This window comes from Saimiri boliviensis, chromosome 1, assembly GCF_048565385.1.
Source record: "Saimiri boliviensis isolate mSaiBol1 chromosome 1, mSaiBol1.pri, whole genome shotgun sequence".
NCBI lineage: Eukaryota > Metazoa > Chordata > Mammalia > Primates > Cebidae > Saimiri > Saimiri boliviensis.
Window position 1 is genome coordinate 208,969,026 of NC_133449.1, and position 13,891 is coordinate 208,982,916.

General features: G+C 31.1%; 1 protein-coding gene across 1 annotated transcript in view; it reads left to right on the top strand.

Annotated features, from left to right (window-relative positions):
* Nucleotides 1-13,381, top strand: part of ST8SIA4 (ST8 alpha-N-acetyl-neuraminide alpha-2,8-sialyltransferase 4) — an 89,562-nt gene extending 76,181 nt beyond the window's left edge. The window contains exon 5 of the mRNA XM_003920723.4: nt 8,700-13,381. Within this exon, the coding sequence (XP_003920772.1) occupies nt 8,700-8,982 (283 nt within the window). The 3' untranslated portion in view covers nt 8,983-13,381. The remainder of the gene's footprint in view (nt 1-8,699) is intronic.
* Nucleotides 13,382-13,891: the final 510 nt, after the last annotated feature.

Here is a 13,891-nt window from a genome sequence, read left to right on the forward strand (position 1 = left end):
CTCATCTTTCCTGTCTAATCCATTTTTACTAAGCTTTAGGATTACCTACATCACTACCACCCCTTGTTTTTTAATAATTTTTTTTTCTTCATAGGACTCCATGTCCTGTGATTAATGATTTCATGGTTTTCTTTCAATATTAGTAAGAAAAATGTAGTTTCCATGGTTTTCTATTTTCCAAAAGTAATCTGATATCATAAGAGCACTTAAGTGTTAATCTAACTCCTTTATCACGCTTCAGAAGACCATCTCTCTTCTGTTTTTCTAGTATTTCACTTTTTATACGTCACCACTTCTTCATTCTGGCAGTTTAGATTATGAGTTTCAGTTTTTTTCTCAGAAGGATTAAAAGTGAAGGTCATTAAAAATGGTAATGGATTAAAAGAAAAGGCCTTTAACATCTGTGGTTTGGCATCTGTTTCATTTTTGTTTTGCCTCAAATTTACCAGCTGAAGATTTTAAACATGATCTTTGACAACTCCCAAAAGAAATTTTACTAAATGCAGTTATAATCCATCTATTATATGATGCTTATTTTTAAAATTCCCCTTCACCAAAATCTAGCCCACATATGATGACTTGAATCACTCATGTAGTTCAGGAGACATCTACTTAATTCCATTCAACAATCTGACATGGTTAAATAAAGTCTAGAGTATTTTATCTGCTTATTTTTGTTCAACTTTTCTCACTTTTCAGCAAGATCCCATTTTCCTGTGACTTCATTCTCTTACATTAGCTTTAGGTTTGAAATTGTAATGGGTCATTTTATAACTTTCAGATAATCAAACATTATCAAAACATCATGTTTTTAATAACCAATTATGTAATTTTATATGTCAATTAAAATAAATAAATTTGAAAAAATACATTAATTATGATTTGTCAGGAGAATACATTATATGACCCCTAGTAACAAGTATTATAGGAAAGTAGAAATTATGTTGTGAGTTTTTTAGTAGGGATGATCTTATCAAATAGCTCTGTAATACAGTTTAAGAGAAACACTGCATGTTATGGCAGATAAAGCAGGGGTAGTTAGTATCTGCCAGCAAGATGTGAAGATTAGACTACTGCTATTGTTGGATGGACTCTCACATTCTTTATTCTGAATTCATATTACTTTTGGTCAAATAGAAACGAAAGTTTTAGATATAGTGAAAACATATTAAGATCTTCATTTTGTTGGTAAGTAAACCGTGTCTGAATATGTTTAAATGGTTTGTCCAAGATTACATCATTAACAAAGGTAAAGCAAGACCAGACTTCAGCTTTTCCCAATACTTTCTCACTATTGAATATTGTCACTCAAGGATTGGCAAATTGTGAGAATGTTCCATTTAATTAACACTACAAATCTCTAAAATACCAGCAATAACAAATTAAATAAGCATTTTAAGTACCAACTGTGTATCCAGGATTGTGATAAATATGAGTTCAAAATAAAAACATCATTTATCACTTCTGTTTCTAATTTTATTAGATAATAATAATACTCTATTTTCTCTCTTTACAAATGGAATAAACAACTAATACCTGAAAATGTTTCTAAGTAACTTTTTAAATAGACTTTTCTTGTTCAAAACTTATTAAGCTACAGGTCAGGAGGAATATTTTCTGTCTCTTCTGCAGTCTGCAGTGTACTGGAGCTGGCATGTACTGTCTTGCAATATCTGATTGGGTCATCTCTTCTTAATTCAGTGTTCACTGATGTCAGGTTTGTAGCTTGAAATCAGCCATGATGGTAACATTTACACCACAGAAATTGCCGAATGTTATATATATCAGTAGCACTGTCTCCCCACATCCAGTGTCTGCTTTAAGCATTCACCAGCATACCAATGTACAGCTTGTTGGCTGAGAAAAACTGGGCAAGCTGTTTTACTTCTTTAGCCACAGCTGCATCCTCCATGAAGTAGGGATGATACTATATTCTGTAGCATATATTGTAATATTTTATGAGGATCATGTGAAAGTGGTTTGAAACTATATGAAGTAAAATTACTAATACCACAATAATGAGAGTTGTGTATTCACTAAATATGAGTCAGTTGTCAAAACCAACTTGAATAGGCAGATCTAGAATTTCTTAACATTGTATCCACAATTGATGTAACAATGTGCATAGCCAGATAAAAAGAAGAGGGATGAAACTCAGAGTTAAGGGCGAAGCCTTGTTTCTGTGATAGACCTCAGATAACATACATTGGTACTGAATAGAATATAGTGATAACTGAGCATAAAGCAGTATTCCTATTCCTTTCTTCATGGCATGAGTCCTTTATGCCTCTGAAGAATTAAGCTTATAAAGTTTGATAAAGCATTTTTTGTATATATACTCTGAAGGGCTTCTGTAGGAAAGATTTTCTACTTTCTTCTCAGCTACTTGACACAGAGCTCTGAATACAAAGGGCACATAGAAAAAATATTAACAATTGACCTCTTAAAGTTACAAACTTCTGCTTTCACTTTAATGACACTTCAAAATACCTTCAGAAGCATCATGCAACTTTGCATGGAAATTCTTACCCTTTGGTACAATGTCATTGCCTTTGTCATTTGCAATGTGGTTAAAGAATATATGTGTATACTGAAAGCACAAAATTGTTTTCTAACTTCAAGCACTTTTGGGAGTGTACATTACATGTGATAAGTGGGCCTTTTATACTGGTCATCTCTTATTTACCTTTAAAAACATTCCCCAAAATCTTCACACATAGAAAAAAAAATCATTATTGATACTGGCCTGTTAATCACTGTAACACCATGTAGATCATTATTTACTTTTTTCCACCAATTAACTCTGTGTTGAACATGATCCTAAGGTCTCTCTATTCCAAGCTGAATGTTCTTAAGTGACTAAGGATACATTTTTTTTTGTTAAAATTAAAATAGTTATGGCCACGTATAAGTGAGCTTAAATCTTGGTCCTGTTACCTACAACTTCTGTGACTTTACATTGATTATTTAACCTTCCTTTCCCATCACCACCAAACCTCAATGTCCTCATCTATGACATAACATCTACTCACAGGTTTTTGGTCAGGATTAAATGAAAAAGCACAATATATAGAATTCTTTATACTGTCTCTGGCCCATTATATATACTCAGTAAATTATTCTTATTATTACTTATTGATAACTGCTTGTCCTTTTACCCCTATGTTTATTCTCAGCTTGCCAAATCGTGTTAATTATACCTCTCTGTCCCTTTATTTACATGCATTAGAAGATAATTTAAGATCTATCACTTACTGTCTTTCTGGCATACTATAAGAATTAATTCATAGCAGAGTGAATTATTCTCAGCAATATAGTGCTGGAAGTTCCATTTTTATTTGAAGAATTTACTGTCGACCCTACTTTATCTGGCAGCACAAGCTATTTCATAATCTTAAAAGGTATCCTGAACTGTACCAAAATAATTTCAAAACAAAATTCACTTATTTGTGTTTTACATAATATATTGCAGACTAGAATACAATGAAAGGACTATTTTACCAGTTGGGAAGAAAACAGCAGGGATATTCCATTTCAATATGTCCAGGGATGACTGCTTTAAGTTCCATGTTATATAGCTGATACACATATACTTCTCATAAGAATAAACAGACATATTGATAAATGTGACTGATGGACTCTCAAAACACATATATTTATTCTTGCTCCATGCTGTGATTTTTGGTGGAAAAATAATATCATCATAAATGGTCTCTGTTAGCTTTCTGGGGTGACTGTAGAGTTGGGGTTGTGCAGACATTTCCTGCAAAGATTCCTTATAGAAAGCCAATTATTTTATAATATCTCAAATTACTTTAGACTGGAAGATCAAAAGCCATATTTTTACACTTGACGTAGTCTTCCAGGGGTATCAAGCACAAATCTCAGTTATCAGAAGATAAATATGAGAGGAGAAATAGAGGAGACTCATGAATTAAGAGTATAAAGATATATTTTGTTATACACTTCATGTCACATTCCAGATAGAAGAATTTCTGGGCTCATTAATGAAAACTTTGCTTATAATATAACATTAAATTACAACTATTGGTATAGTGAGATTCTATTCTCTATATTCAAATTCTTCTAGAAATTGTCACATTTTATTCTTGGAAGAAGAATAACATTTTCAGAGGAAAAATATGATTATCAGTTTGGTACAAAATTAATTGCAGTTTTTGCCATTGCTTCCAGTAGCAAAAACCACAGTTTTTTTTTTTTGTTGTTGTTTTTTGTTTTTGCCATTACTTTCAATAGCAAAAACCGTAACTACTTTTGCACCATGTAATACTTCTAAACTTTTAGACATTTTTATTTAAATATAAATACAAACGAATACTTTGTGTCTGTCAGTATGTTGAATGTGAGCTCTCCTTAGTATCAATATTGTTAAATATAACTTTTTTTCTAAAACCCTGATTGCTTGAAATAATCAAGTATTGTGACTCATCAGTTGATTATTATCTGCTTTTATTATGATATAAAATATAAAATCATACTGGATTTAAAATCAATAAGTATTTATTAGGCACCTTATTTTCTTTGCAATGTATTACAACCTGAAGGAAGGAAAGAGAATAAAATGGTGAGGAGGAAGTAGACAAGGAGTAAGCATGAGTCACACAATTTCATGGAGAGAGAAGATTGAAACTGCACTATAATGTTATAGAGGAAACCCCAAAGCCATAGAATTAAATGTTTGTTTCACAATTAAGGAAACATTTCCACTGAGGTTGCATGACATGACCACAATTGTCCAGCCAATATGTAGTCACAGAAGTTTCCAAGAGAGATGTAGGATTGAAGAATGATTATTTTGGGATATGTTGAAAGTCAAGTAGTATTACTTATTATATATCAAGCTTTAGGATCTTTTACCTTTACTTTCTCTTTTGCAGAATCACAACTTTTTATGTTAAATATTGTTAACTGAGCTCCAAGGAAGTGACACAGCTTTCTTAAGTATCAATAAACATATCACAAATTCAAAGCTTTATCTTCTGACTATAAATATAGCCTTCTATAGCACACTGGTTTGGTGGGTAGAGACATTTCATATTTTTCATATTTTGAGTTTGTTTGAAGTAAGAAATGAAACTAATATGTTGGAGCTAGAGTATATAAGACACCTCACTTGGTCAAAACAGAGCTTTCACGCTGAGAGAAGTAAGATCTACAGAGGCTATCAAATGTGTTAAAAAGTTATAAATGTTCTATTTACACATATAGTCAAGAGTGAATGTTTCATACAACAGAAGAAGGTATAATAATAAAACAAAAGGTAAGGAAAGAAGGAAGAAAGGAGGGAAGTAAGGAAAGAAGAAAGAAAGGAAGGAAGAACAGAGGAAATTAACAATATTAAAAATAAAACATAGACTCTTCTGATAAAAAATAATTTGTATATGTCTATGTATGAATGTAACATATATTAAGATCCAAATCAGCCAGAGAAGAAAAAGGATGCCACATGTTGTAGCAGTAGCAGTAATTATCTTTATGTGGTTGGATTATAGGTAAAGGTTTTTCTTACTCAGATTTTTTTCCCTTCAAATTTTATACATGGAGCTTACATTGATTTCGTGACTCAAAAAGAAATCAATTTACATAAAAAGAAATACATGTATGCAGCTCAATTATTGAATTTAAAATTTTGCTAAATTTTAAACTATAACGTACATTTGAAGTAAAAATTGGAACATATTATACTGAAACAGTGTGAATATTCCATGATTTTATCAATGCATTATTTTCAGTTTAATATTTGTTCCAATGAGGATGAAAAACAACTTAATATTCTATTTTTTATATACTACATAAAAATTTGCAGTTTTAAAATATCAAATTGTATAAACGTGGATACATTTAGGTATGGATTTCAAAATTGCAGTCTGGGCTCTACCTTTTAATATTATCTAACCAATTACGCTAACAGAATTAAAAAGAATGTCTATTCTTGTTCTTTTTACATGTAGAATTTGTTACTGAGCAAATACTGAATTGCAATAATTTAGATTGGCCTATACAATTTCAGGCACAACATTAGGTTGATAATAAACACAAAATATAGTCTTATAGACTGCATTTGATCAGGTCTGTGTTTTTAAATTTTTAGAATGTTATTATTACTTATGGCCTGACTTATTTAAGGCATTTTCAACTTATCTGTTACATATTGATGACATTTATTAAGGTGTATTTTTCTGTGACACTTTTTAGAAATCAATAGGATAAGTGGCTTTTATTTTGTATTGTTTCTTCAAAAATGTCCTGAAATATTGATGGCATATTTTTCTTTGAAATTATTCAAAGTATTGCAGATCAAATATCATCAAACTAATTTTTCTGTTAACATTTCTAAAGCTAAATTAATTCAATATTTTAATTGCATATAGTTATTTATTTAGAATAAGACCCAAAAAGTTTCTAAAGCCACTCTACTCATTATTTTCAAATAAGATGCTTTGCAATCAGTTTCATTTTCAAGGCACTTCAGTGATATTTTATTTGTGATACCTCATAAGATGCCCTGTATCAAAAAAGGTTTATTGTACATCTCTGACACTGTTTTAAAGCATGTAAGCCAATAATTTTGCCTTCAGCATTTCTGACATTGTAGTTACTTATTTGTATTGCGTATAGAAATTGCTTTGGTATTTGTCTATGAGCAGTTGTAGTTATATAAACCTCTAAGAAATCTCTCCAAAATTAGAAAATAGAAAGCATTCATTGATATTTAGAACTTGGAGTTTCATACAAGTAGTATAGCAGCATTTTTCTCACTTTAGAAATAACTCAGCATGACCCTCATACTGCCAAATTGTTCTAATCATTGACTTTGCCAGTGGAAATACTCTTCTTTTTTTACTGAATTTGAATTTTCTTGGCTTACTTTAAACATTTATAAACAGATACATTTTTTAACTAATCAACTTAATCACCTAACATCTGTAACCATACACAGATCACATTCACAACACTTTTCCATAATCATTATTTCATGTTAAAATAAAAAAATAAAAATTAAAATTAAAATTAAAAAAATATTTGTTTTCTCAAAGCCCAGAGAGCTTCAGGTCACATCATAGTTTCTTCAAAGTCTTCCCAGAAGTTTGAGTATGCTCCTGGCTTAGAATCAATGTCTATGGATTCCACATTATGTCAATAGTGTATAGGTTATGGTTTTGCTCATTCAGTTCCTGTGAGTTATGAGAAAATTCCTAGATGTTCTTCTCTGAAAATTCCTTATAAAATTTTCTTTATGGATAATAGACAGTCTTAAAACAACTGTGATATCAAAGGGTTCATAACACATTTCATACAGCTCAAAATATTTAGCCCACAGCCTTCACTAAATAAGAAAAAGAGAAAATAAAATAAAATAAAATAAAATAAAATAAAAAAAAAGGAAAAGAGAAAATATGTAAGGCCAATCCTGACTGGGAGAAGGGAGAAGATGAAAGACAAAATATAGAATTATAATGGCCAGGTATATTTTTCCTGTTTTGGATGTTTCCAGTGAAGTTTAAAAGCATAAATTTATTTAAGGAAATGAAGTAACATATCACTTTACGTTTTTTTCATACTCAGTACTCTAGATGTATTTTATCTCTCCTGGAAAGCACTATAAAAGTTTTAAAAAAGAGAGAAAAGAAAAAAATAATATTATGTTAAATCTAAAGCAAGTTTATTAAATACAGCAACCATCCGAATCTAACATAATATTCCCCTTGAATTTGGATGGCAGAATACGTATCTCTCCAAATAGAAGACAATAGTAAAATCTAAATAATTTTAGAAACATATTAAGTTTTTGTGTTTATAATTAGACTACTTTAAAAATAAGAAAAAAATCCACACTCTCTCAGCTGCTTTCAAAAAAGATCATTATCCTTAAGGAAATGAATATGCCAAGAAATATTGGAAGCCCCCTTTCTTACAGAGGTGATGATTAATTTGTGAGTTTGCATGCTTTTCACAACAATGTTTGATAGCAATGATGGATTTAAACATTTTGAAGTACTTTATTGCCTATAAAATACTTACAATCATTGAAATATATTTTACCTATTTAATAAAATGTTAAATGGTATAAGTGGTAAACTATCAATTATTCTACAACTTTTTTATTGTTTTTGTTCTTATGTGAATAGAAGTAAGTCTTCTAATTTGCTTTAGTAAAATGTAATTTGGAAAATAGAGCTGAATAAATCAGCTGATATAACATAGGTAAAGTCTTTTTTCCTTGATTTTTAATTGTATTATCAACATTTTGAAAATCTGTAGTCATAGTTTCCATCTATTTTTTTTTAGGAGGATTACTTAATCTGTACCCAATTATCATGACTTGTGCAGTCATACTTAATTCTTCTGAGAAAATGTTACTCTATATATTATAAAAATGTTTGCTATTGGTTCATTTCAAACTTGAGATTCTAGAGTAATATTTACCTACATCCCAGGTCCCCTGGGTATTTATATAACCTCAAGAATAAGAAAGAAAATAAGGGATAAAGAAAAAATTAAATAAAAGCATCAAATTTTCTAAATGTTTAAAAATAATTCTTCAGTTATCCTTTAAAATATTATTCATAAAGATACCTTTTAAGTTTTCTACATCATGTAATTGTTATAGGATATACTCTATATTTCTCTAAATTCTTCTCTTCTTGATTTTGTTTTGTTTTGTTTTGTTTTTCCAGCTACTGGCTGACCAACAAAGTTCCTATCAAAAGACCCAGCACAGGTCTCCTCATGTATACACTTGCCACAAGATTCTGTGATGAAATTCACCTGTATGGATTCTGGCCATTTCCTAAGGATTTGAATGGAAAAGCTGTCAAATATCATTACTATGATGACTTAAAATATAGGTACTTTTCTAATGCAAGCCCTCACAGAATGCCATTAGAATTCAAAACATTAAATGTGCTACATAATAGAGGAGCTCTAAAACTGACAACAGGAAAGTGTGTAAAGCAATAAAGCACATTTTAAAACATAAAGACAATATGGACTTCTTTTCTGAAGATGCTTCCGAAGATTTGAAAATAGGATCCAAAACATGGCTGGGTTTCAGCATCCACCAATTAACTGAAAGGTTGATAAAGGACGTTCATGAGAAACTTACTACCAGCTGATGAAATACCTGCAAAGTGCTCTAAAAATTAAATATTTTGACTTCAAGGGTCCTAGTAAGTGCCACTTCCACTAAGAATACAGTTTGAATGTATAATCAGTAGTGTTTACAAGATCCAACAGTGCACTCATCATTAGTTAGCAAAGTAAATATGTTCATCACTGTCAGGCTGCCCACAGCAACTCCAAGCACATTGGAAGAGAAACCCCAGGAACACAACTCAGTCCTTGTGAAACTAAACCATCCTTGTCATCAGAAATCAAGATGGAAGCGATTTGAGCAATGAAATCCATAAGATTAAACAACTCAAGTAAATGCCTTCAGTCAGGACTCTGAGTCTGATTATAAATTTTATGTTTAAATTTATGTTTTTGTCTTCTGGAATCTCTTTTGGTTTGGGTATTGGGGTGCTTAGAAATCCTTTCTGAGATACATATGAATGAGGAAAATAAACTTTAAGTAATTATTTTTAAATTTCTTATATTTTTTGGAAATCTATCACACAAAGACTTTTTTAAACAAATGTTTTATTTTGCACAACTCTAAACCTCCATATTATTTTGCAATGGTGTAGAAGGTACCAGCTAAACTGTGCCACTATGTAATATTAGGCCATTCTAAAGAAAAGATGTTCCATGTCATCTGAGATGGTAAAATAGGCAGAAGAAAAAAGATCTTTGGTACCAAAGATTATACTTGTGTTTCTACAAAGATTAAAGCAAACAATTTTTCTTTAATGAAAATAATATATAATTAACATGAATATATTATTTTGCTATGAATGTGAAAGTTGTCTCTAAATATTTTTAAATTTCCAAACTCATACTTTATTTTCATTTGAAATGTCTTTCACATGTTTTACATTACAAAATAATTTTGTGGAAGCATTTTGCCCTTTAGAATAAATATTTGATTGATATAGAGAAATGTGACTTCCAGTTCTTTGATATTTCCCTTGTTATTCAAATGGAAATATGGGAATGCTGTATACATTACTGTTAAATTTCTTAGTGCAGAAATATCAATTTTAACAGAGTATTGTTTTCAAAACAAAGATGTTTAATTTCAAGAGGTTTAACAAGAAAATTGTGTCAATATTTTGCACTTAAAATGAATTTAATTGACCAATATATTCTGTAGTTAAACTTAGTCACAATATCACATGTGTTTTTCAGGAAACACATGAAATTATTAACAAAGTAATTTTAAAAATTTAATGTATAACAGAGTTGACCAATGGGCCAGTTTTCTGGTAACTTATACTATGATAGTAGATTGTTTGTTTAGAAAGCAGAAGCACTGCATTCTCACTTCTACTTTGATTTTTTATTTCTTGGGGAGACAGTTTGAAGAAAGAAGAAATGGCATGGAGAATATATATGTTTTGTTTCTTAGGGAAAACAATCTGAGAAATGAATAAAAACCATAGTGTGTGTGTGTGTGTGCATGTGTTTGTCCAGGGAAAAGGATATTCACAGTAGTACAATTCTCAATATTTTAAATTACATGTAGTATTTTTTTAAATATAATAAAACCTTGGGATATGGAATATTACATCTTTTGAGAACGTATGTGTCTATAAGTGAGTAAAATATAATGCATATAGGAGACTGATAGCTAAAAATGAATGGAATGTTGATGTACTTTTATAATTAAACCTCTTATCTATTGGATATTGTAAGAGAATTAGACACATGTAAAGTTGAAAAGTCAGGTTTACTTAACAAATTGAAAGTGATTTATAAAATCTAAATTTGGACTATTTGCAAATAAGTTGTTCAAGTTGCCTTTAATTTAAGTCCAACAAAAATCTAGAAGTCACAAGCAAATTTCTTATAGGTAAAATCCATCCAGGCACTCATTCAAGTATGTTTTTAAAAAGCAGTAGCAAGGTACCTTGCCATTTTTAGTATATTTTCTTCTCTTCTTTTCTTTTCTTCTTCTTTTTTTTTTTTTTTTTTTTTTGACATGCAGTCGCACTCTGTCACCATGCTGGAGTGTAGTGAGGTGATCTCGGCTCACTGCAACCTCCACCTCCTGGGTTCAAGTGATTCTTGTGCCTCAGCCTCCCAAGTAGCTGGGATTACAGGCACCCACCACCACACCCAGCTAATTTTGTATTTTTTAGAAAAGACAAAGTTTCACCATGTTGGCCAGGCTGGTCTTGAACTCCTGGCCTCAGGTTGTCCACCCTCCTCAGTCTCTCAGAGTGCTGGGATTACAGGCATGAGCCATCGCATCTTCCCATTTTTAGTATATTTTCAATAAATACATTTAAACAATGTTAAGGCCACAGCACACGTATCTCAGCCATTCATTGTTCTGTGCATTGATGTTTGTCTCGTAGATGCATTGAGTAGTGCCTTTTTAGCTTTTTCGCATTGCTTTGTCACCTTATCCTTTGTGTTCCCTAAATACATTGCCCACTTCCAAAAACGCTCAGCATGAGAAAAGGGCTTCAGTATCGACTGAGACTACTTTTGTTCATCTCAGGGAACTTTCAATAGTCAAGAATGAATTAAGTTAAAGGTATTTAGGGTTCAAAGAAGACAAGCAGTACGAGCCCATTTTATTCCTTGTTGTATACCTTTCCGTCTGTCCTCTGGCTTTCACTGTCTACTGTGGCCTCCTTCTAGGAACAGGGCAAGATCAATGAAGGCTAAAGAGTAAGAAAAAGAGTTGAGATTTAACCAATAGGGGAGCATAAAGAATTATAACAAAATCATACTATAAAAGCATACTTGAAATATCTGGAGTTTTTTTCTTTTTTTAATTTTGAAAATATCATATACTCAGTTTTAATATTTTAATTTATTTTTCACTATTTAACCCTGTACCTGGCAATGCTCAGGTAGCTGATTGTGAAATATTCCTGTCCTTTACAGAACATGGTTTTTATTGTGCTGTTGACATGAATAGGCCATGGAAACATTTTCATCATTATTACTCAGCCTGTGCTTTAATTAATGTTAAGTTGCAAAAAAATAAAAAGTTAGCAAGTAATAGATTTTCTGGGCAAATCTAATGATTCAGCTCACAGGACTGATGAAACTACTGTGGAAGTTTTTCTATCTGAAAGAAGGTGCTGGGCATTCAAATGTCTTCATGTATTGTATATCATATGAATTGTATATCAATTGCTAATGGGAATTTCTATATTTATGCTTACAAAAGCAATTTATTTAAGTAATGCTAGAGGTAGTGTACATACCAATTAGTTATTCAGTTACTATACAGAAAAAGGATGAACAAATTAATTTATTTCTAATTGAGCCAGTTAGACATAATGCATATAATGTGATATTTGATTCATAAAAGAGTTGTTTTCATGTGGTTATTGTAGGGAGTATATATAATTGTGGAAGGGGCATGGGAAGAGTTGTGAATAGTTAGTTGTCATCTCTACCAGTTTGAAAGTTTTCCCATCAAACATTAACAATATCCCAATGTTTTAAAAATTGAATGAGGGTTATTATTTGTATTTGATGAAAGAAAATTCAAATAAGGCCCACCTAGAAATAGATATTTTATTATATATGTGCTATAGATATATCTATATAGTACAAATAGACATGTGTGATGCATATATACAATGTTATATATGTGTATATGTGTGTATACACACTAAGTCTGTAATATGTACACACTAGATTTGTGTTATGCTAACATCTTCAGGGTCTGCACTGTGAACTCCCCTGGAGATAAGTAAGGCCACTTTAGAATAAAGAAGTTCTTTTGAGACTTCAGTTACTAACCTGCTTTCAGAGGTATCTAGTTTATAACTGAATCTTATGTCGTTCATATGTAGAGTTATAGTGAGGGTCTAGTATGTCCAAATCTTAAAAGTAATAATAAAGAAGAAAAGTAAAGGCTTCAAGCTAGCAATGTATTCGAATTACAGTTTTCAGATTGTGGCTCCAGGCCTTGTGTTTCTCATTTAAGTAGCACCTTTTAATAAATATCGTTTCTTTATTTGTATTTGGCAAAAGCACAAGTGTTTCAAATGTAAATAGCAGGAAAAAAAAAAAGAGTTTACAGAGATAGCATTGCTGCACAGAATAATTGCTACTGAGTATTTCTTATACAATTTGTGGAATTGAAAGATGAGGTTTATTCTGTCAAGTTCATTCTGTTCAACACTGTTTTCTTATTGTTTGTGTATAGCAACCGGGTATTATTGTTTTATCATTTGTAAAATTGTAAAATAAATTAAATCATTTTTTTCACTGTTTCTTTTCTCTCTTATATCCAAATTCTTAATTATACTTTGTATGTCAACATCAGGTGATCACTTCTAAGAAGGTTTTGTCGGTGCTTTTGTTTTTCCACTCCCCTTAGCCCTAATGGTTGGCAATTAGGCAAACCATTCATTTTTAAGTGGATGCATGGGAATATGAACAATATGAAAAACCCCATGACTGTTAGGGAATCCTTAATGATTTTTGTGTAGTACATTTGTTTGTGGTTGAGAGGATAAAGTATTTCACAAGTGACAGTCATTAATATCTAATTTATGCTCCCACTGACTAATGTTAGTGGGTCATTTTAGCTACAATGGAGTAATACACACCATACATTCCATGGCAGATGTTTGATTTAGTATTTCAACTGCTGTTTAATTCACTTAATACTGTTTGCAATTTGCCTTCCCAGAGATGATTCCAAAAAACTCCGTGCTTAAATCTTCTTCCATGGCTTTCTATTACTTGCAAGTCTGTTTTCAGACTCTGTACTGATTTGTGCAGAAATGTTTAA